This window comes from Lepidochelys olivacea, assembly GCF_965140295.1.
Source record: "Lepidochelys olivacea isolate rLepOli2 genome assembly, chromosome: 2".
Taxonomy (NCBI): domain Eukaryota; kingdom Metazoa; phylum Chordata; order Testudines; family Cheloniidae; genus Lepidochelys; species Lepidochelys olivacea.
The window spans coordinates 162,428,170-162,450,804 of NC_140412.1; the positions used below are offsets into that span (position 1 = coordinate 162,428,170).

The window sequence follows — 22,635 nt, forward strand, 5'->3', positions numbered from 1 at the left end:
TTATGGTTTGAGTACTTTGATGAATAGGATGGACTGCTGCCCAGTGAGGGAGATGAATAACTACCCCTCTTGGATAAAGGAGAGGTAAGAGTCTGGAGGAAGAGGGCCTCTGGCATAGGCAGAGCACTCCCAACAAATGGGCCACAGGAGCAGACAAGTCTGGGGAGCAGATCTGAGCTGAGTTTTGCTACCTTAATGTTGGTTTCTTTGTTATTAAAGCCAAACCCCAGGAATGAGTCTAGTTTGGACTCTAGATAACATCTGGATTGTACTGGTAGAGCAGGCTGGGAAAGCTGCCTACTTGCACATTAGTTTCAGTCCTAGGTTTTGATAGATTTATTCATTTTCTACATATATTGTTCCAGATTCCCTGCCTCTGATGTATTATATTTCACATCTCATCCCCAAAGATTTCTTCATCCATCTGGTTTAATTTTGGGAGAGGACAGCAGAAACTTGTAGAACATGGAAGCAGAACTCTTTGTTTTGGCTGTTTTGAGGTGGAATCAGCAATGTGGGTTTTTGGGGGGACTGAGTTCCAAGTCTAATTAGTTTGCTGTGAATTTGCTTGTCTGCATTTTAAGTCTTTCTTTAGTAAAACTACATAATTCTCTAACTTTTAAAAAGGGGATGAAAATTCTATATTGGAATAACTGATTTATGCTGACGATGTCATTTCCCAATCCATTTGGACTACATTTAATTTGTGTATTGTATTTTATAATTTGGTTTCAACATTATTGTAGTATTTTGCGAAAAAAATATTTAAAGGTTTGTTTTTTTGTTTTTTACAGCAACAGCTATCACACCCATACAATGCTGGCATCCTGCTGCTGAACACAAGGAAACTGGTGATATGGCTTGGAAAGAAACTGCATGTATACACTATTGTAGGTAATTTATCTGATCTTATGCCCCCTTCTGCTGGCTGTTCCAAACAGTAGCTCAAAAACTGCAATTCCAAATGGGAGTACTTGAGGATAAAAATTTCAAATCAAATCAAAATTTTGTTTGTGAAACTTTGACCTAATATTAAACTCTATAAGAAAAAGAAAGATGGGAACTCTTTATGAAGAAAAAAATACTATAAACATTATTTTTAGCCAATTTTTACCATAGGTCTTATGTTGAGTAGTTCAGTCATAAATAAAGATAATCTATGTAGTAGTTTTGTTTTCATAATAGTTCTTATGGTGTAATACTTTTAGTATTATGGTTTTGCCTCATGTAGACAACCAGTGTGAACAGTAAAGGAGCTTTGATGCTGGATCAGGCCCTGGAAATCAATGGCAAAATTGCCACTGACTCCAGTGAGCACATGAGTGGGGCTGCAGAGGGCAGACTTGTCTCTGCCCTCGGTATAATGAAGGCTTGATAATCTGTCTTTGGTTATTACTGTATGTGGTATAGCTGTAGCAATGTCAGTCCCAGGATATTAGAGAGACAAGGTGGATGAGGTAATACCTTTTATTGGACCAACTTCTGTTGGCGAAAGAGATAAGCAACCCTATGGCTCGAAAGCTTGTCTCTCTCACCAACAGAAGTTGGTCCAATAAAAGATATTGACCTCACCCACCTTGTTTCTTTGGTTATTACAGTAGTCTTTAGATAGCTGACTCCCAATACTTCTCTTTCAATCAGTTAATTCTGCATTGGAATTCTGAAGTTCATTGATTTTTCTTGTTTTCAGCAATTCTTGACTCTGATATTGTCCACTTCTTGTGAGCCATTTGATTATAGCATCTTTGGAGTATAGGTTACACTTCAAAGCTGTGATACTCAACTTTCCACATTCTTTACAGGATTGCATAACATCCTGTGACATCCTGACTACAGAATAATGATGTAGCAACTGGCCAGGGAGCAACTTGTTAATTAAAAACTGAGGGATGGATTAAATCTGGTAGCAGATTTTCACTGGTAGCAAATTAAGGTAACTGAAAAATGCATATTGAAATACCCTACAGAAGGTCACTGGGTGATAGCAACAATGATAGCAGCGGACTTCTCAAAACAGGGAATAGACTTTGAATGTCAGATATTTCCCTGAATCCCAACTAATACTAATCATACTGTAACATTTATTAAGCTGTTTTAATATATTAGCTCTCACTTCATAACAAGCTTGCTACAGATTTTTTTGCTTTCTAAATATTTAATTCCTTTAACTCGGAGTGGTGAAGTGACTTCAGATACTGAAAAGTTGAGCACCAATTCTCCAGAAGAGGAAAATTAGCACTATGTATCACCGGAGATGATGTGGGGGTGAGTTTGTCACAGTTAGATGGACTTTATTTTTAGATAAAATGATAGCTTTGCAATGTTGGTGGTAGGAAAATTTAGAATAGTGGATTCCCCAAAACAAATACACTGAAGTCTCAGTAACAGCATCAGGATGGGATAGTAGCACTCCCTCCTGAAAGTCAAGATTAACACCGTCTATTCATTTTTGTGACAGAAAAGGGGATAACTATAAATATTCATTCAGTTGCATGGGGTCTTGGTCCATTACTAGGGCTCTTAGGTACTACAGTAATGGAAATAATAAATAATAATGCACAGACAGAACAAGTCTTCCCCATCTGGTTCAATGTTACTGGTTCTTGGGTTCAGTGGGAAATATTTCTCCTTCTTCCCTACTGGAAAAGGAAACCTGATGCAATTCCCCCAACCTTTTCTTTTTCAGACTTCTGGCATATATTGGCTTTTTAAGAGCACTCTCCTTTCAAGAGGATCAAAGGATTAAATGTGCTTATTTTGGGTGAGGAAAAGAACTGAGAACCAGAGATCTCAGCTTGAGACTGTTCACATACCAGGAGAAAATACTACATTTGTACAGCAAGTTTTGTTCTGAAGGATACTGAAGACCATCATATACTAAATTAATAAAGAACCTCAGAAATGTAGCCACCTCTGAAGTAGAGGGCAGCAGTGAGGCTGGCAATGGGTACTAAGTACATGGCCCAACAATATTCTTATAAACTGCAACCAGCCAGTAGTATGGGAAATATGCTCATGCATACAGTGTAAATTAGGAGTAAATCCTTTTAAGTCAATGGAGTTTCACTATTGCCACCTCAGCGTAAATAAGATGGAGAATCAGGGCTCACACTGCCTGATCATACTCCCATTGATTGACATCAAAGGCAAAAATTTCATTGGGAGTAGAACTGTGCCCCAAAAACTCACAACAAAAAATAATATTCTTGCTTAATTACAAGCTATTTTCTTCAAATACAGCCGGTGCACTAGTTAGGAAGGAAAGATGAAAGGGTATTAACAAGGAGAGAAATCAGATTTCTTTTCTAAGTGATCTATAACTGAAAAGCAGTTTGACCAATTTCCTCCAGACTTTCTATAAACAATCTCCTTTGCCTTCAGAGAAATATGGCAATATTCAAGCCAAACCATTTTTCCAAACCAAAGTTACCAGGAGGCTAAAATAGGCTTTATATTGGAAGCTGACTCCAGCCTTAGCTATGGAGAGGTAACTGTCCCTCCCACTTCCCCCCTTAACTATAGTATTCCAATAAGAGTTTATTGAAGTGGATGCTTCATTTACGGAGGAAAAAAGCTTAACATATCTTCCATTGCTGATGCCTGAATATATTTATAAAAGCCTTGAAAAAGAATGGAAAAAAATCTGTCCTTCCCCTACCGCAAAACAGCTGAATATGAAGTGTTACTCTATGAAATTAACTCAAAAAAGGTGACTAGAGCTTAGAATTAATTTAGCTTGCTGTAAAAAGCATTTTCTTGTTTGAACCATGGCATGAAAAATAGTTAAATTGCAGTCTAAATAAATAAATAACGTGAAAAAAGGTTACACACTGTAGAGAAAACGATCTGTACCGTATTCCCTCAAACTTTTCTGTTTTGAAATGGCTCGAAACATCTCATATTCCATCTGCCTGAGAAAGGCTGACTAAAATTTTACTCATCCATTAAAAGACTGAACTGTCACAAAGTGATGGATAGCTTTTCTATGTTCTCTGTAGAGCATCTGAACACCATAAACTCCAAGTGCTCTTGATTAAAGGGCGACATACTTATTAGGGCATGGCTACACTTGCAAATGTAGAGCACTTTGAGTTAAACCAGCCTTCGTAGAGCGCAGTAGGGAAGGCGCTGCAGTCTGTCTACACTGACAGCTTCAAGAGCACTGGCGTGGCCACATTTGCGGCACTTGCAGCGGCACTGAGCATTATGGGCAGCTATCCCAGCAGGCAAGTGATTGCAACATGCTTTTCAAATGGGGGTGGGGTGGAGTGGACAGGGAGCGTGTTGTGTGTATGTGAGCGGAGAGAGTGGGTTTTGGGGGGAGCACGTCAGCATGCTGTCTTGTAAGTTCAGACAGCAGCAGAACCCCCCCCTCCCACCGCCTCTCTCTCTCTCTCACACAGCATTCCACACTAATGGTTGCTTTATCTCAGAGCAGATAAACAAGCCGGCTGTCAGAAACGGAGCTTTCAATCTGCATTCCTACAGTGATTCAAAAACAATGACAAGAGTGGCCACTTGACTTAAGGGGATTATGGGACGTTTCCGGAGGCTGATCAGAGCGCAGTAATGCAACACCTCATCCACACTGGTGCCGCGGCACTCCGGCAGGGGCACAGCAAATGTTATTCCACTCGCCGAGGTGGAGTGCTAGCAGCGCTGTAGCCACGGAGTCAGAGCGCTCTGCGTGCCTTGCCAGTGTGGACGGGTAGTAAGCTCGTGTGCCCAGGGGCTCCTTTATTGTGCTGTAACTCGCAAGTGTAGCCAAGCCCTTAGTGTCCCATCACTGACTGAGCTTCAAATCACCAACATTCACCGACATTGGTGCTTTCAGTCACAAAATACTTGACCAACATGTATAAAATACTAAATTACTTTAGTCACTTAGATGGAGGTATAAAATACACTAAAGCAAAGCTCTATTAAACTGCATAAGGGTTTGAATTTAAAATTAAAAATGCAGCCAAAGAGAGAATAAGATTTTAATTACATTTGTAGTCCTCAGTCTCTCAAAACCTAAAGGAAAAAGAGCCAGCAATTTCATGACACAAGAAATCCCTTTTCACTGGTACAGCTTATTTTAAAAAAAAAGAAAAAAGAAAAAACTTGAATTGACTGGTTTTTTTTTTTTTTTTTTTTTAATTATTAAACTTTCAAACACATGAACAGACTGACAAGCTTTAATAAAAGCTTTGGTTTCTTCTCAATAGAGTTTAGATGCCAAACTTATTTTTCCATTTAAAAACTTTCAAGCACTATGCTGAACAAAGTTCTTATAACTTACAGATATTTTAAGAAAACACCATTTTCTAGGAGGGAAAAGCCACAATAAAATGTAATTGGGAAGCAACTGTGGATAGCTTCCCACAATCCCAGGAAAGCTTGATTCGATTTGCATTTGCCACAAACCTCCCTTCAGCTTAAATGACTGCAAAAGATCTCTACTTTTAGATTTATTTGGTGGATTGGGACTATTTCTTGTTTATAACATTTGACAGTTTTCTTTATTACAAAAATTGTAACGCAGAAGCAAATGCAGGAGCTGAATAGCATACTAAAGAAGCTCTGCAGTTAGGAAACTTGGGACATGTAGAATGAAAAAAGTAAAGTATATGTTACAACATACATTACCAGGAGTAAGACTGAGCCCAGTAAACAGAGACTAGTTAGAGTTCTTTAAAGAAAATATAATTTCTCCTGAACTATTACATTTTAAAAATAAAAGCATAAGGAGTCATCTTAGTGATTAAAAATCATTCAATTAATAAATTAGGACTGAATATTTGATAACACTTATCTGTCTGTATGGTTCTGTGAACAAAAAACAACTTTCATTGTTCTAGTCTAATCAACGACTTAGAGAGTAAATTCCATAATAAAACTGTTTACATCTATCATTTTACATATTGCAGTTCTTTTAAGGAAACAAGGTACAGGAAGAAAAGGAGGATCACAAATTGTTGATGGAATGTCAATGTCAAAACAGTTCTTAGAGGGGATATCAAATAGTGGATTGCAACCAAGGAAGGAGAAGAGAGAGAAAACTAACTCTAATATCGTAGTCCATCTGCCCACTAAAAAGCTTTATGTAGGATAGCAGTAGAGAGAAGGAAAGAGAAAGCAGAAGCGTATTGATTCTTAGGACTGGCTAGAAAACAAAAAAATCAATGTCATGAAAATCTGAGGTTTTGACATATGTTTAGTTCCAATGCAGAATGAAAATGAGACCTGTGTTGAAATTTTTCATCAAGAGAGCAAGCCACCTCACAGTAGCCAATAGCCAGGTGACTAGGCCATTTACCTGGAATGTGGGAGTGTCTCTCTCCCCTCCTCCCCCGCTTTCCTCCTGGACCTAAGAAACCTTCCCAACAAATGTTTGGTCAAAACCAATATTTTAATTTTTTAAAAAGAGATGTTAATTTTTTCAACCAGTTCTCTTGATTATACCCTTCCTGAAATCAGCAACCAGTTAGTTTCCAGTAGCAATTGCTATATACGTCTTACCAAATTCCTATGAGAGCACATGGACCCATGGACCTTGAGCTAATGTCCAAACTTAACCTCTTCCATTATTTTAGCTTAACTAGTAATTCAATTACAATAAAGACAACATGACACACAGGCCCTTTCCTACCTTACCAGGTTTTTAGGCTGTCCTAGCTCCCTTTTCACTCTAGCAAGACAGACACTCCCACCCATTTCCTGTCCCGTTGGGAGCTAACAGTCCCCCTGCCAACAGGACTCAGCAGTAACTGCAGTGAGTCTTAATGCAGAGTTTTAGCATGAGATCCTAGGGTAGTTTAGGTTACATCTACATCACAAAAAAATCCCCCAAACTAACAAAAAAACCAAAACGGCAATGAGTCTCAGAACCTGGATCAATTAACATGGGCTTGTGCTAGGAGGCTAAAAATATCAGTGTAGACGTTCCCTCTCAGGCTGGAGTCCCGGTTCTGAAACCCAGTGAGGGGGTGGCTCTCAGAGCCTGAGCTCTAGCCCAAGCTATTTTTAGCCCTGTAGCATGGGCCTGAGTTAGTTGATCTGAGCTCTGAGACTCATTACTGCGGTGGATTTTTTGCAGTTTAACCGTACCCTAAGAAGTAGATTCCGTCACTCCTGCACAGGAACAAACTCTGCAACACCCATAAGATCCCCAAAACATCCTCCACCATCCCAAAATCAATTGTGAAGCATTTCATTCTTAAAGCAATTTACAGAAAAACAAAAACCCTTGAGTTCCACATCATATACGAATTCTTCTGACTGACAAGTAACACAAGCTTCAAAAGAGCTTGCCAAAGGTGCACCACATCAGGAGTGAATAACCCAACCAGGTACCCACAAGATACTTGTAAGAGGACAATAAAAGGAACTTCACATCCATTTTTATATTTTCTAATCTTAGATTCCCTCCCAATAACACAAGCTTTCTTTACGTAGAGTCTTTTTGTACATTCACCAAACATTGTAACCTCCCCTCCCGCACCTTGTAAAGTCACAAAGGAAAGTAGGCCTTAAGCCAGGCTTCTCTTCTCCGAGTAGCATGGAGACTGTACTCAGCAAAACTGTACTCTACTTCAGGAGACCTAAATTTTCCAGCATAATGAGTAAGTTGGTAAGTGAACAGAAATAGACACCAGGCAAATTCTAGTTTAGAAGAGAACAGAGTCACACAAGCATCTGTTGTGAACTACTTTGCTTCCTTTATACAATCAAATGCCACTTTGAGGTCTGTTTTCTGATAATATCTCCAGGATATGCTGCTTTAATAAGATGTAAGGCTTGAGTAGCAATAAAATGCACCTCACTGTTTTTGGTTGAGTTTGAAGAACTGCCACATATCCTGAAAACAACTAGACAGTCCTGTTTTTGAATATGTTTTGCATCCTGATTGCCTCTTTTGCAGGACATAAAATAAAAGAGAGCTGTGAAAAGACTGGCTTTTCCATTGCATCAGAACTAGTGAAGTATTTGTACCAGTTTCAAGAGTGCAGGTGAGAGAGAATCAAGGGATTTTGGGAGAGGTTTTATGGGATCTTGTAAGAAAGCACCCACAATAAAATATTTAGCATGTCAATGAAAAAAAAAAAATTGCGGAGATGTTCAGATTGTGAATCAGAGCATTTACAGCTGTAAAGACAACGGATCTAGACAGCTCCCAAACTTGGACCTTTTAAAAAATGTTGTAGTTCCTAGCTGTTGTACACTATATAAAAATAGTGGCTACTTCAAATTCTGTTCTTTTTTATGCAATACAGTGCGCTATTTTGAGGACTGAGAACAATTTTGAATTAAAAAAACAACTGGTAAGTCCCAAGTTGATTTGATATGGCAGAAATATGAAAAAGCCAACTCCTTTTGTGAATATATAGTTATTAAACTTATGGCTAAAGCTTATGTTATGCAGTGATAAAGGACACTGTAGCCACTTGACATTGTGTAACCTGGATCCATGCAGGCCAGACTTACCTGTAGGAGGGGAGAACTGGGTCATGCCTCACTACCAAGTGCAAATCAATGCACCACTGCCCTCCTTTTTAAAGAGTGGATGGGAGGAGTATGGGTAAAGGGGACAGAAGGGCAGGCAGTTGTGGGTGCAGCAAATAAAGTTTACAGGAGAGTATCACTTTGTCTTCCCACTTCAACCCAGACTCCCCATCAGGATGTTTAATTTACCGGAGGGTAAGTAATTTACGATTGAGAGCTAAACGAACAGTTTATCTTGACAGGTTTCAGAGTAGCAGCCGTGTTAGTCTGTATTCGCAAAAAGAAAAGGAGGACTTGTGGCACCTTAGAGACTAACCAATTTATTAGAGCATAAGCTTTCGTGAGCTACAGCTCACTTCCTCAGATGCATATCGTGGAAACTGCAGCAGGCTTTATATATACACAGAGAATATGAAACAATACCTATTCCCACCCCACTTTCCTGCTGGTAATAGCTTATCTAAAGTGATTTCCAGCACAAATCCAGGTTTTCTCACCCTCCACCCCCCCACACAAATTCACTCTCCTGCTGGTGATAGCCCATAACCAGTCGGAGAACACTTCAATCTCTCTGGTCACCCGATCACAGACATGAAGGTCGCTATCTTAAAACAAAAAAACTTCAAATCCAGACTCCAGCGAGAAACTGCTGAATTGGAATTCATTTGCAAATTGGATACTATTAATTTAGGCTTAAATAGAGACTTGGAGTGGCTAAGTCATTATGCAAGGTAGCCTGTTTCCTCTTGTTTTTTCCTACCCCCCCCCCAGATGTTCTGGTTTAACTTGGATTTTAACTTGAAGAGTGGTCAGTTTGGATGAGCTATTACCAGCACGAGAGTGAGTTTGTGTGTGTATGGGGGTGGGGGGGATGTGAGAACCTGGATTTATGCAGGAAATAGCCCAGCTTGATTGTCATGCACATTGTGTAAAGAGTTGTCACTTTGGATGGGCTATCACCAGCAGGAGAGTGAATTTGTGTGGGGGGGTGGAGGGTGAGAAAACCTGGATTTGTGCTGGAAATCACTTTAGATAAGCTATTACCAGCAGGACAGTGGGGTGGGAATAGGTATTGTTTCATATTCTCTGTGTATATATAAAGCCTGCTGCAGTTTCCACGATATGCATCTGAGGAAGTGAGCTGTAGCTCACGAAAGCTTATGCTCTAATAAATTGGTTAGTCTCTAAGGTGCCACAAGTCCTCCTTTTCAGTTTATCTTGATTCATTCAGTCCAGAACTATCAACTGAAGACACACCTTGGTAGACTCAGAACATTTCTAACTCTATCTTTAAAAGATGAGCTAAATTTGGAGCCTGAACATTCTGAGTGTCTAGACATCTAATTGTTTTCACCCCGTCCCATTTTGGTAATTTTTAGTTTATTGTGCTGTGAAGACGCTATGCAACTCACTTCAGTTAGAAGCAGCTATGGTAATACATACTGAAGCTGTTACCTATTGTTAGAAACCAACATATTTGAAAATTGAGGGTATTACTGTTCAGCATGAGCAGTGATATAAACTGTATGACTACCATGCAGTGTATTAATGACTGTGCTAGTCTCTGCAGGGACTTTCAGAGAGATGTCTGAGGACCTGGTCCCTCTTCTGTCCTTTCTCCCCCTTCCAAAACTATGTTAACTTTTCCCCATGGTTTCACTTTCTCAAAGACAGGGAAACTGAGTAAGCGGTTTCCCCAACTGCTCAGTAGTGCCAGAGATATGTGATTAGCACCCTGATCGCCCCATAGTTAGCAGTGTCATAAGTAGACAATCACTATCACGGCGGGAAATCTAAACAATTTATCTAACTTGAAGTTGTCCCACACTGAAAGATTTATCCCTCAGGACTGCAGATATTTTTTAAGTGATGGCATTTACACAAAACTCAGAGTTTTACATAGTTCATGCATCAGGAAGGTGTGCATGTGGGAGCTTGGGGAATTCTCTGCATAATACTTTCTCTCTCTGATGAAAATTGGTGAAATATGATGCACATATGAGAGACCAAACATTTTTTCCTCCCCATTAATATGAAGGCATAGATATATAGGATTTGCCATGGAAAGAAACCAATAATTCAGCTAGTTTGGGATCCTGTCTCTGGCCTATAATGCCTCAAAGGAAGATTTAAAAAGATCCACAAAATGTTTCCTATCCATTGTACAATACTATGGCAAGTGGGGACAAAATTTCTTCCTGAATGCAGCTGACAGTTTATGCCCTGGAGCAAGAGGACAGAAAGCCTTTGTAAAAATTTTCATAGCAATGTAACTACAGATATTTGGTCTTTTTGCGAATACTTTTTGCCAATCCATTATTCAGAAAAACTATTTATTTTTATCTGTTCTAAATTTCTATTTAACAGAATGTTTCCTTTTTATTATGGGACGACAGAAATGGGAGTGACTAACTGGTCTCCACTATATTATTAGCTTATAATTTTGTCACCATTTTTAAAAAACTCTGTTCTTTATATTCAGTTTATTATTAGTTTTTCCTTATAACTGTCCAATAATTCTCAATCTCCAGAGAACAAAGAGAGAGCCACTCCTGCAGATAATTTAGCACCTGTAAATATACATGGAATGTAATCACTAAATGAATAACCCAATGGACAAGTCTCTGCTTTGCTTGCTTCTTGATACAAACCATTAAATTCAAAACCCTGTTAAACTACAAAATTAAATTTTCTATTAACTTCCATACTCTAACATTAACATGTTTATATAATGTCTATCACTTTTCTGAAGCAAAAACTGAAATGCTATCCAGTGCAAGCTTGTAACACATACTGAAGTGTGTAAAAGAGTAGTTCAGATGTATAAAGTTGCAGTATCTAGATACATATTCACGTTATTCCTAATTGAGTCTGGTTTACCTTGACCATTTTAAACAGCTAATTTGATTCTAACATGACCATTTTTATGAGCGTCACATCTTAAGTGAGCTATCTTGCTAATGTGTGAAGTGTCTGAATCGAATTTTCTATACAGTATCACTGTCGTATCTCCTCTTACACTTCTCTTTCAAAATCAAATAATCCTAGTACAGTATTATCTCCTTCTGACAGAAACATCCAATCTTTCTCCTTGTCCTTTTCTGAGTCTCTTGTATTTTTGTTATACATCATGAAACGAAGTGCAGCAGTTGCTAGATCCTGCATAGATTTTTAAAAGATGTTGCACGCCCATTAGCTAAAGTAAATTATTTTAAACCTTATGCTGGGAGAAGGAGAGAAGAAAGAGGGTGAAAAATCTGACACCAATTTACTGAGATCCATAGTAAAATTAATACACATGTGCTATGATGTAGAAAGAAGGGTGGGAGCACATCTGTGTTTACTCTGAATCTCAAATCAAATCACATGGGGGGGGTAGCATTTCTCTGGGATTGGCATAGGTTGATTTGGAATACACATACTTTTGTGATTACAGATACTCTAAATCCTTCAATATGTGACAAACGTCAAGCAAATCAATTTTTAGACCTCCCAGCCTTAATAGTCGCCCTTTTAAAATGACTAGTTTTAAAAATTATTCTTTTGTTTTATAAAGCTGAATTAAAACACGTATATTATAATCTTGGCCAGATGATATTATGAATATTACTGAGAAGTGTTTGTTAACTGTGTGTTATAAACATAATCTTCCTATCACCAAGGATGTGGAGGGATGCTGGTTCTTTAAGAGACTGGATGGATTATACATCTACAAATATCTAAGAACAGTCTTGGTTCTCATTTCTGGACCCCTAGTAAATAAAGCTAGTCTTTGGGACAGCAATAAAAGAACTTGCTGGTATTTAATACTCATATTTAATATTTAGCTGTTCGCTGTCTGCTTTGTTGCAACACCTAACTTTGCAAGCGTTCCAGGGCCTTGCCTCGGCTACGATTTAAAGGTGTGATGATAGAGTATGTCAGCTAGCTCAATCTAACTAATATTGTCTAAAACTCTAGCTAAAACAAGGTAATTTATGCTAAACTGGTTGAGTTAAAGCCCAGTGAAAGCCTAGGCTTTACTTCAAAAGGTCCTTGAGGCTTTTGGTACTAATGAGGTGATGCATCTCCTCCATACTTCCTTCCTTGTGGACAGATGTGAATGTGACTGAATTTGAGAGAGGGAAGTTGAATTCCTCATCCCAGCAGCCCGTAGCAGTAACTAGCTAACCAACATCCCCAATATTGCCACTACATCCAGCAAGATAGATATTTAAATTGACTTAAGTAGATTTGAGTTAACATCCCATGGGAACACTTCACATCTTCCAGAAGGTATTGCTTCAGGCTGCCTGCAGATTTAGGGCTTGTCTACACTTAAAACAAAACAGTGGCACAGCTGCAGGTGCGCCATTGTAGTGCTTCAGTGTAGACACTGCCTGCAATGATGGGAGGGTAATTCCACTGGCATAGATTCCATTGGAACTTTTCCGAGAGATGGTACCTAGGTCAGCAGAAGAATTCTTCTGTCGACGATCTACACAGGAGCTTGGGTCAGCTTAACTATGTAGATCGGGGTGTGGATTTTTCACACCGGAGTGACGTAGCTGGGTTGACCTATCTTACTGGCGTAGACTAGGCCTGAGATAGACATTGCTTCATCAGTTATCTTAACAACCTTAAGAGCTACAGAAAATGAAAGTTTATGCTCTAAAGCAGTGGTTCTTAACCTGGGGTGCACGCACCCCCTGGGGGTGCAAGATGCCCTTTCTGGGGGTGCGAGACATGCCAGATGTTTTTAGAAGGTAAATCATCAAACAGAAATTAAGCACAGGCACGTAAGTACAACTACTTTGTTTAACCAAACCCATGTATTTATTAATATTACACATTTAATCTTGGGAGACAGGCCAGTCCTTGCCTACAGACAGCCCCGCAACCTGAAGCAAATACTCACCAACAACCACATACCACACAACAGAACCACTAACCCAGGAACTTATCCTTGCAACAAAGCCCGTTGCCAATTGTGCCCACATATCTATTCAGGGGACACCATCACAGGGCCTAATAACATCAGCCACACTATCAGAGGCTCGTTCACCTGCACATCCACCAATGTGATATATGCCATCATGTGCCAGCAATGCCCCTCTGCCATGTACATTGGTCAAACTGGACAGTCTCTACGTAAAAGAATAAATGGACACAAATCAGATGTCAAGAATTATAACATTCATAAACCAGTCGGAGAACACTTCAATCTCTCTGGTCACGCAATCACAGACATGAAGGTCGCTATCTTAAAACAAAAAAACTTCAAATCCAGACTCCAGCGAGAAACTGCTGAATTGGAATTCATTTGCAAATTGGATACTATTAATTTAGGCTTAAATAGAGACTTGGAGTGGCTAAGTCATTATGCAAGGTAGCCTGTTTCCTCTTGTTTTTTCCTACCCCCCCCCCCCAGATGTTCTGGTTTAACTGGATTTAAACTTGAAGAGTGGTCAGTTTGGATGAGCTATTACCAGCAGGAGAGTGAGTTTGTGTATGTATGGGGGTGGGGGGGATGTGAGAAAACCTGGATTTGTGCAGGAAATAGCCCAACTTGATTGTCATGCACATTGTGTAAAGAGTTGTCACTTTGGATGGGCTATCACCAGCAGGAGAGTGAATTTGTGTGGGGGGGTGGAGGGTGAGAAAACCTGGATTTGTGCTGGAAATGGCCCACCTGATGATCACTTTAGATAAGCTATTACCAGCAGGACAGTGGGGTGGGAGGAGGTATTGTTTCATATTCTCTGTGTATATATAAAGTCTGCTGCAGTTTCCACGATATGCATCTGATGAAGTGAGCTGTAGCTCACGAAAGCTAATGCTCTAATAAATTGTTTAGTCTCTAAGGTGCCACAAGTACTCCTTTTCTTTTTACACATTTAACGATTACTGTTATATACAAACAGGTTTAAAGAACTGACCTGCTTCAACAATTTTTGATAAGGGGTGCGAGAACATATTTTGATTTTTTATAAGGGGTGCAAGAACATATTTTGAGAACCAAAAGGGTGTAGGCTACAGTAAAGGTTAAGAACCACTGCTCTACAGCATAATGATATGACCGTTTTTTTTTAAATCAACAACTACATAACTATATACACACTCACATGATCATATTATTTCTGGTTCCCTAATCACTATCATTGCAATGGGTTCTTCAGAAACATGCTTTGTTGTTTTTTATTTTAAATTTCCAAGTATAGAGGAGAACTGTTATTTTTATCACAACAAATCTTATATAAGACAATGTTACAGTAATTAGAATAAGTTTGGAGACCTTAACTTTTTTGAGCTCATTTAATTTAAATGAGTGATTAATTTTTAGTTGCCTTGTGGGAACTCATTACAATGCAGAATGCTGTAAGGGGTACTCAACCAGAACATGATAGCTATGGTGGTGGCACTCACTACTTCTGTTTTAAGGATAGTTCAACTTTTCCTCAATAATCTTATTTTTAAGGGAATTAAAGTCAGCTTGAACATGAAATTTTTTAAAACAAAATTACATTAAAATTTATTTGATAGTTTCCTATTTACAGTGAGGGTATTTTTATGGCTTTGAGAAAATAGCATTTTTTTTATTATCATATTTGGTAAATGGATTAGGGCCCAATTCTGTTCCACTGAAGTCAGAGGGACTGTGGTCACAGTGGAGCAGGCTCTCGGTACATAATTGTAATTCATATATATGTATTTTTAAAGGCTCGGATATTGAGGTTTAGAAAATATGACCGTCTATCAGATACCTAATTTGATGATCATCTTAGTTCAGTCATGCTTTAACATGAACAATATTTTGTGTTTATCTTGGGGTTTAATCTCTTCGATTGTTTGGGAGAGGCAACCCTTTAGTAAGGGAATGATATTGTCATTTTGACTTGTATATGTTTTAATACTATTGTACGACTCCTAGTTACTTTTGTTATAGGCACTTGACATGTTAAATAAAATAAAGTGTTTATTACATTACTAATTATATAAAAACAAGGAGGTTCCAATTAACTACATTCACTGTTTGAGACAAACATCATATCAAGTCACTTATGTAACCAATTCTTAAATGCCATTGAAACACTGGAGAAAAGCGTTTGCAAAATGAAGATTAAAATAAACACTAAAAATAGAAAGAGAAACTACATATGCTGATGCATATAGGGGAAAAAGTGCAGGAAAGCTCTGCCATGAAATTTTATGAAGGGTTTTCTATGTATCCAAAGCATAGGACAAACTGTGGTATGATTTTCAAAGCGAAGCATTTATTTAAAACTCACCTTATTGTATGTATGTTACTATGCCTGGAGCAGCCTTTCAAACTAATGGTACACCACAACCCTTACATATGATAATATTTAGCACTTAAATAGCACTTTCCATCTTCTGTCAATCATATGCAAATATCTTCTGACAAACCTACCGATGATAATGTTTTCCCTATCCCTCGGTTACCTGTACTGTCACATTTTGTCTTTTAGCTAGTTAGCTCTTCAGGGCAGGCATTCTGTTTTGTTTTCTGATTAGCAAATACATCCTGCTGTACAATGCAGCATATAGTTTTGTGTACAATAGACTTAGAAGTCTATCCCCCAGACATAGGTGCCTAAGTCCCACTTTTACTGCAACTGTGATCCAAAAAACTCCTGTTCAGCAGCCGCCCAACCCTGCAGGTGACTAAACTTACTCAGCACCTAAGCCTTTTCAGTAAAAGTGTCCTAGTCACCTATGTTTCTGCTTCTGAGCATGTACACTGCTGCCTCACACTGGATATCCAGAGGCTTGCCTCCCACTTAATCCCCAGCGCAACTCCACCTAATCCACTAGGCATACTCAAAGGCTGCCTAACTCCACACAAGATAGCCAACGACGGGAAGAGGCCCTCCCTTATAACCTTTAGCCCAGTGGTTAGAGTATTCACCTAAGATGCGGGAGACCCCAGTTCAAATCCCCTGCTCTACCTGATGAGGAGGGATTTGAACATTGATCTACCATCTCTCAGGTTAAGGAGACCTCCTCCTATAGGCTGTTTTGTATGCAGTTAGGCAGGCACCTAAGCTGCTCAGAGCACACTAGGGCTCCCATTGATTCTGATGGAGCTGAAAGAACGCGAGCAACAGTGGAAATCCTTTTAGCAAAAAAACCAAACAACAACAAAATCCTCTTGTAGACAATCCCTAAATGAATGGGTGCTATATCAATCAATAATAACAGCAATGGTTTTCTACTGATTTCCATCTCTACTTCATATTCACATTAATCCTCAATATTGAAAATACTGAACTCCAGCAAGATTGAAGTATTTTTCAATGGAACAACAGTATGGGAGGAATAATCGTGTAAGACTAATAACAGTGATGTAATCAAACTGCAATCATGCTCTCCTGTAAATTCATTTTAAATTCTGCATTTGGTAAATACAGGCATTATTTCCAAAAGAGCTGTGTCTCTTATTGCAGACATGACTGAAAAGCATTATGTGCTGTGGCCTTCCAAAACAAACATGACTCAATACCTTTTACAAACAGTGAACAATATTTTATTGTTCATGTTTGTGAGACACAGATGAATTAAAGGTAAGTTCTCAATGTATACACTAGGTCATGTGTTGGGTAAATATAGTCCAAGTCCAGTACAGAGCTGCACTGATACGTAGCAAGAAACCCAGTCCTTCTTCCAGGATGCACAAGAGCACACAAATCTTCCCATTAACCAATTATTTTACCAGGTGAAGGTGATAAAACAATTTATAAACAAAACTTTATTTGCTCTCACTGCTTTCCTTATTCCTTTTTTTTTTGTTTGAAATCTATATTTCAACCATACCAACATTCTTCCCAGTTCAAGCACTGTAGTAGCTACTACTCTAAAGCATGCAAAGGGAAAATAAGGCTTGTGGGGTTAAACAGTTTTTGTTTAACTTCATGGAGACTGACCCACAGATGTGGGGAAAAGTGCAGACTAAGCACTAAATATGAAATACACCTACGGTGAAAAGGCCAAGCACAAGGTCCTGTGCATCAATAATTATTTACACAATTCCAAAAAGTGTGCTGGGTGCTTTAAAAAGATATAAGAAGGCACTTCCTTACCCTAAGAGCTTGCAATCTAAAGGCCCAATCTTACATACATTTACATAAGTGTGTAACGTATGTATTATTAACTATAATTTGCTGATTTAAACTGGGGAATGTTAACTCTATTTTTCTCCATCTGTTCCATAGTGTCTATTTCTTTACAAGAAAAAACATTCCATATTGAGACATATGACTAATGATATGCTTAGCATGCAAAGTTTTAAAAAATAAGGTCAAAAGAGGTTAACTTGGAAAGTGAATGGTATGAAGAGTAGTAAGCATTCTCACAAAACTTGTTTTAAAATTGGATTGTATAAAAGGTGTATCTACCTATCAGACTGTTGGACAGGTGAATCTCATTCAGTTAAGTTTTAAAAAAGTCCCACAATTACCAGCTAGTACAGAAAGGTTTACAATGTTTGTGGATGAACTAGTCGCTGACTGACTGAGCTACTTAATCAGAGGGATACTCATGAAGTAGAGTTAGAGCTAGTTGATGACTGGCTGCATTATGATTAGATTAGAGACTGGATTTATTAAGTGTTTCATCTTGTCAGAAATCAGTTTATGCATGAATACGTTGGTAGCTGTGTAACTAAAAATTGTAGGAATTTATGGGGTATGGGTAGAAAAAGTAATTGCTGAAGAACATGCCAAATGATGAGTGTTTCTAACTCTAAAAATATACAGACCAACTTCATTTCTATGTTTCTGTTTTAAAAGTCCTGCATCAGGGTGTCTCTTCTTCTGTCTAAGGTATAGAGGATATGGCATTCTCCACAGCTAGTCAACACCGTGTGTCTGTTTGATGGCCAGAGAACCAGTACACTGACAGCAGATTTTCTTCATTCCAGGGGGTTAAGTATGCTTTTGGTTGAGCCTAAGCTCCTGAGTTGTGACTTTTTGGAACAGACCCTGCACCACTGAAGTCAATAGCATACTTTTATATATAGTACTTCATACACTGTGTAGAGAAATTACTTCATCCACCAGTGCAATGCAGCCACCTCAAGGGAGGAATGCAAAAGCTGTTTAGTACAAAATATTACAACCCAATTTAGGGCAGGAAATTAAGGATTCTTTCACTTTACTAGCAGCTGTCTATTGACACAGAATATATCTCAAACATAAAGATAGATTTTCTTATAAACAAGTCATATAAAAATACACTTCACCCTTACCATCCTTGAACATCCAGACTGCTAGCCACAACAGCCCTTGAAAATGGTTGTCAAATGTGATAATGGTTGGCAACCATTTTTAACATTATTTTAGCTAGCAGCCAGTGTTACAAACAACAGTGGGCCAAAAACCTCACTGCTTATTGATAATACCACAGAAGGGGAAAGGAAGATCTGTAAATGCCACAAGCTGAACTCATGGGAGTTGCAGAGATGCTGTCCAGCTGAGGGAGGGCTAATTGTCATACAGAGAAGAACAAGGATGGTGATCTTCAAGTTACAGGGTCAGAGGATTTGCTGGGAATTCCAGAGCTATCCCCATTGATCTCCCCAAGGCTTTTGTGAAAATAAGCAACCTTACTGGCAACACTGCTCACTTAGAAGCTGTAATACCACTAGAGCTAATCAAAAAAGTGTGGAAGTAGATATTTTCTATGAAAAATAAGGACAGACTTTTGTCACGGAAACTTTTTCTGTTTTTGGACTAGTTCTAGCTACTGTTATGCCTCCTGAAAAGGGAATAGAAATCATTGAGGATCTACACTATAGACACACAAAGCCTACAGAGACTCAACTTTTCAACATTCACATGTAAAGACATGCATGCTCCATTGGCCCCAATCCTCATTTGGTAGGCATAGATAGCTCAAGAGATGCATGACACTATACCACACTATGTAATAACTCTGCAGCGAAGACACCTAACTCCTCTTGTGCTAGTTTAACTCAAGTGAGAGCAGCCCACCCTGTGAAATAACACTCAAGATGCAAAGAATAATTGTATTAGCAACTGATGAATTGGGCTAATTCAACATGTAGCTCAACAGGCCATCTTGAGTTAAAAGCACCATCATACTTACGAGATTTGTATGTGGTGGAATTCAAGGAAGGGCCAATTATATGAATTATATTGGGCTGAACACAAGTCCTTGAGCATAGTACAGGATTCTGGGTTTGCAGCAATCATGCCTAAAATCTAACTTCTCCAAAGCAGGGTCTGATTGGGCGTTCTAACACATTTACAACACCTTTTAGTGACCTAGATACATATAAAGTGGTTTTAAACATGCCTTTATTGCACCTGTGTGAGGCTACATCCCTTAAGCTATAGCTACAATACACAGTTAACCCAGGTGATTAGGATCTGGCTTAGCCTAGCTCAGGTATGAGCATTTCCATTGCAAAACCCCATTTGCACTACTTTGTCCTCCGTTTCCGCACTCACCCACGTGTAATGGGGGACATATCCCTTGATTTTTTGTGCTGAGATGCTCTAAGAGTGCATGACAACAGGTCTCAAAGTGCTTGACAAAGGAGCCCAGTGTCATTAACCCCATTTCACAAGTGGGGAAACTGAGGCACAAAGGTACCACGGTTACCCAGGAGGCTGGTGGCAGAGGCAGGAATAGAACCTAGCTCTAGAGTCCTGATCCAGTGCTCTGCCTGCTAGGCCACGCTGCCTCACGCCGGCTTATGGGGGGGGAGGGGGTGTCAAGGGCACCAGTGGGTGGGAGCGCCCCGCCTAGGGCACGTGGCTGTGGGAAATGCAGGCTTCGGGGGGGGGGGCGCTATGACCCCCCGCACATGCGCACTCCTCCCGTCCCCCCCCCGCACATGCGCACTCCTCCCTCGCCAGTCCTCACCACCCGCACTCACTGCTAGCTGAGGGCCGTTCACCGTCACCTTCTTCTTCTTGCTGGGGCCGCTGCCGTTGCCCGGGCTCGCCGGACGCTTCTTGCTGCGGGCCGCTCCCGGGGCGGCGGGGGCGAGAGCCGCTGCCCCTGGCACCAGACTGGCCATTCCCCCCCTCCTCCACTGGGCCGGATCCGGCTGCCCGCCCCTCCCCGCGGGGGCGCGCGCGCGCGCGCAGTGCGGCCGGCTGGCTGCGGACTGATTTCGCTCCCTGGCCGCGCCTCCAGTTTCGCTGCTGCGCATGCGCGGCTTCCTCCGGCTTTTTCCGCGGGTCGGTGGGGGCTGGGCAGGCGGGAGTAGCGCGTGCGGTTGGAATCCTGGGCGCCTCCTTCCTTCAGATCCGAGGTGCTCGGGGCGCCCAGGTGCTCATTAGAGCGGCGGCCTGGGCGGGGGACGGGACCAGAGGTCTGGGGGAGGAAATGCAAGGCCCCGGGAGCCCTTCAGCATGGGCCTGGTGGCCTCAGGGCAGGGCTGCACTCAGTGAAGAGGCTACTTTGTGGACAGGAGAGCGTCCCCCACCAGTGTAGTTAACCCACCTCCACCAGCAGCTCCGTCTGTGGGAGGAGCCCTTCCCTCAACAGAGTGCTGACCTCACCTGGGGTTAGGTTGGTATAACTGTCTCAGTCAGAGGTGTGGCTCTTTTACACCCCCAGTGGCCTAACTATAGTGATGTACGTTTAGACCTGGCCTCAGTATTTCACTCCTAGTCCAGGAGGACTGTTTTTTGGGGTAGGAGGTATCCACAAAATATGCCCAGTCCCGTGTTCACCTATCAGAAGCAGATACTGAATTGTTGGTGAATCGGGGGCCATATTCTACACAAAGAGCTGCATAACCCTGTATATTCACTGGAATTGCACTGGGAGTAAAGGAAAATAAAGTCTGGCTCCAGCACTGACTTTATTTGCTGTGGAGTTGTAGCTGTATTGGTCCCAGGGTATTAGAGAGACAAGATGAGTGAGGTAATATATTGGACCAACTTCTGTTGGTGGAAGAGACAAGCTTTCTCTTCTTCAGCTCATACATGGGTAAGCAACAAGAAGAAAGCCAAGGAAAATGTGGGCCCCTTACTGAATGAGGATGTGGAAAAAGCTAATGTACTCAATGCTTTTTTTGCCTCTGTCTTCACGAACAAGGTCAGCTCCCAGACTGCTGCGCTGGGCAACACAGCATGGGGAGTAGGTGGCCAGCCCTCTGTGGAGAAAGAAGTGGTTAGAGACTATTTAGAAAAGCTGGACGTACACAAGTCCATGGACCTAGACAAATTGGAGGATTGGGCCAAAAGAAATCTGATGAGGTTCAACAAGGATAAGTTCAGAGTCCTGCACTTAGGACGGAAGAATCCAATGCACCGCTACAGACTAGGGACCGAATGGCTAGATAGCAGTTCTGCGGAAAAGGAGCTAGGGGTGACAGTGGATGAGAAGCTGGATATGAGTCAACAGTGTGCCCTTGTTGCCAAGAAGGCCAATGGCATTTTGGGATATATAATTAGGGGCATAGCCAGCAGATCGAGGCACGTGATCGTTCCCCTCTATTCGACATTGGTGAGGCCTCATCTGGAGTACTGTGTCCAGTTTTGGGCCCCACACTACAAAAAGGATGTGGAAAAATTGGAGAGAGTCCAGTGAAGGGCAACAAAAATGATTAGGGGTCTGGAACACATGAATTATGAGGGGAGGCTGAGGGAACTGGGATTTTTTAGTCTGCAGAAGAGAAGAATGAGGGGGGATTTGATAGTTGCTTTTAACTACCTGAGAGGTGGTTCCAAAGAGGATGGTTCTAGACTATTCTCAGTGGTAGAAGATGACAGAACAAGGAGTAATGGTCTCAAGTTGCAGCGGGGGAGGTTTAGGTTGGATATTAAGAAAAACTTCTTCACTAGGAGGGTGGTGAAACACTGGAATGCATTACCTAGAGAGGTGGTAGAATCTCCTTCCTTAGAAGTTTTTAAGGTCAGGCTTGACAAAGCCCTGGCTGGGATGATTTAATTGGGGATTGGTCCTGCTTTGAGCAGGGGGTTGGACTAGATGACCTCCTGATGTCCCTTCCAACCCTGATATTCTATGATTCTATGATAAGCTTGGAAGCTTGTCTCTTTCATCACAGAAGTTGGCCCATTAGCAGATATTCCCTCATCACCCACCTTGTCTCATTTAAAAACCCTGAAATTATTTAGGATGAATTTCTAGTTAATGTAGTATGAAATG

At 40.6% G+C, this 22,635-nt stretch overlaps 1 protein-coding gene and 1 long non-coding RNA gene across 3 annotated transcripts in view; one reads left to right on the forward strand and one right to left on the reverse strand.

Moving 5' to 3' along the window:
* The window catches only part of INO80C (INO80 complex subunit C), a 43,463-nt gene extending 21,115 nt beyond the window's left edge, over window positions 1-22,348 (reverse strand). The window contains exon 1 of one of the 2 annotated variants that reach the window (XM_084619033.1): window positions 20,417-22,348. In XM_084619033.1, coding sequence (XP_084475159.1) covers window positions 20,417-20,668 — 252 coding nt within the window. In that variant the 5' untranslated portion in view covers window positions 20,669-22,348. Of the gene's footprint in view, window positions 1-20,389 lie in introns of both variants that reach the window. The other variant, XM_084619032.1, reaches the window with a different exon arrangement.
* Window positions 805-3,570, forward strand: LOC311515743. The gene is made up of 3 exons (XR_014710219.1): window positions 805-890; window positions 2,176-2,265; window positions 2,687-3,570. It is a non-coding gene; the product is annotated as an uncharacterized lncRNA (long non-coding RNA).
* Window positions 22,349-22,635: the final 287 nt, after the last annotated feature.